This window comes from Hippocampus comes, unplaced genomic scaffold (genome assembly GCF_001891065.2).
Source record: "Hippocampus comes isolate QL1 unplaced genomic scaffold, H_comes_QL1_v1.1 C16918974, whole genome shotgun sequence".
Taxonomy (NCBI): Eukaryota; Metazoa; Chordata; class Actinopteri; order Syngnathiformes; family Syngnathidae; genus Hippocampus; species Hippocampus comes.
The window spans coordinates 1-1217 of record NW_017841043.1 but is presented as its reverse complement, the minus strand read 5'-3'; the positions used below and the strand labels follow the sequence as shown (position 1 = coordinate 1217).

General features: G+C 46.8%; 1 protein-coding gene across 1 annotated transcript; it reads right to left on the bottom strand.

The window, feature by feature from the left end:
• Positions 1-6: 6 nt before the first annotated feature.
• Positions 7-1206, bottom strand: LOC109509499 (ubiquitin-associated domain-containing protein 2-like). Its single transcript, XM_019859339.1, has 3 exons — positions 1012-1206; positions 384-508; positions 7-181 (listed from the first exon to the last, which is right to left on the bottom strand). The coding sequence occupies exons 1-3, from the start codon at positions 1040-1042 to the stop codon at positions 8-10; spliced, it is 330 nt and encodes a 109-aa protein (XP_019714898.1). The 5' UTR covers positions 1043-1206; the 3' UTR covers position 7.
• Positions 1207-1217: the final 11 nt, after the last annotated feature.

Sequence of the window (1217 nt, the reverse complement as noted above, 5' to 3'; positions counted from 1 at the left end):
TCCAAAGCTATCTAATGTGAACGCAACATGCCGCCAAAGTCTGATCATCATTGGTACTCACGGCAAACTTCCTGGAGCCGAACCTCCTCTCAAAGATTCGGAAGTTGTAGATGAGCATGCCGCTGCAGAAGGAGTCTTTCACGTCCAGACACACCAGCCTGCCGCACAGCAACCGCCACACCTACCACACCACATCCATATTTTTAGGCAGTTTTCCAACGTTCATATTGTCCCTCCGCACCTCCCTGAATAATCTTTCAAGTTGGATATAGTTTTGTGTGACTGGTGAAGGAGTGATGATAAGATATCGGAAAAATACTTTCGATACTGAATTACCGCATGCGTCGTGTCAGATACTTTTCACACTTGGACTCAAGCAATACCTGCAGTTGGTGGCTGACCGCTTGCAGGTTGTACTCAAACATGTGCTGGTACTGCGGCAGCAGGCTGAGCATCACCGTCAAGCCGCTCAGCACCAGCAGGAGGCCTTTGGACAGAGGAGCCTTGTCTGGAAAATACAAACAAAACCATGTGGTCAAACGTGGCCGTCGATGTAGACCTGTATGTTCAAGTGTTTATGCGGGGTATGCGAGTTTAGGTATTTTGGGAGAATATATGTGGACATTATGCTGATATTGAAAAGGAGATGCTTCTTATGAAATCTGAGGTTGTTCTGAGGCCTTTAAACACAAAGTTTAGCATTAAAATAAAGGGGGCGTCTGCTGTGATTTTACTGATCTGACCCGCTTCAAGTGCTAATATAATTAGGCTGTTCGTGAACCCTGTAGTTGACACCTCAGCCTTTTTTTGGACAAAAGATGTAACTTTGACTTAACATTTATATGATTAATTGAGCGATTTTTGCAGGTCCATCCTAGGCTGTCTCGTCCCAGCTCTCTCGAAATAAGAAAGTAGATTCAAGTGGTTGCGCTCCTTGAAAAAAACGAATGACAACTACATGCAAATCTACTTCGCTAAGCTAGCCGAGTCGCCTTCAATTGCCAAACTCACACAGGCCGCGGGAACCGGTGGTGGTGAACATGACGTCGAGGAGCTTGAGAACACACCGGGGGACACACGGCGAGGTTTCAAAACAAATTAAGACTGAAACAAGGTGGGTTTGAAGCAGCAGTCCATGCTGGCTGGGATGAGGAGTGCAGCGGAGCAGGACGGGAAGCGGAAGTAAATCGCCAACGACACTACGGAAGCTCGATTAG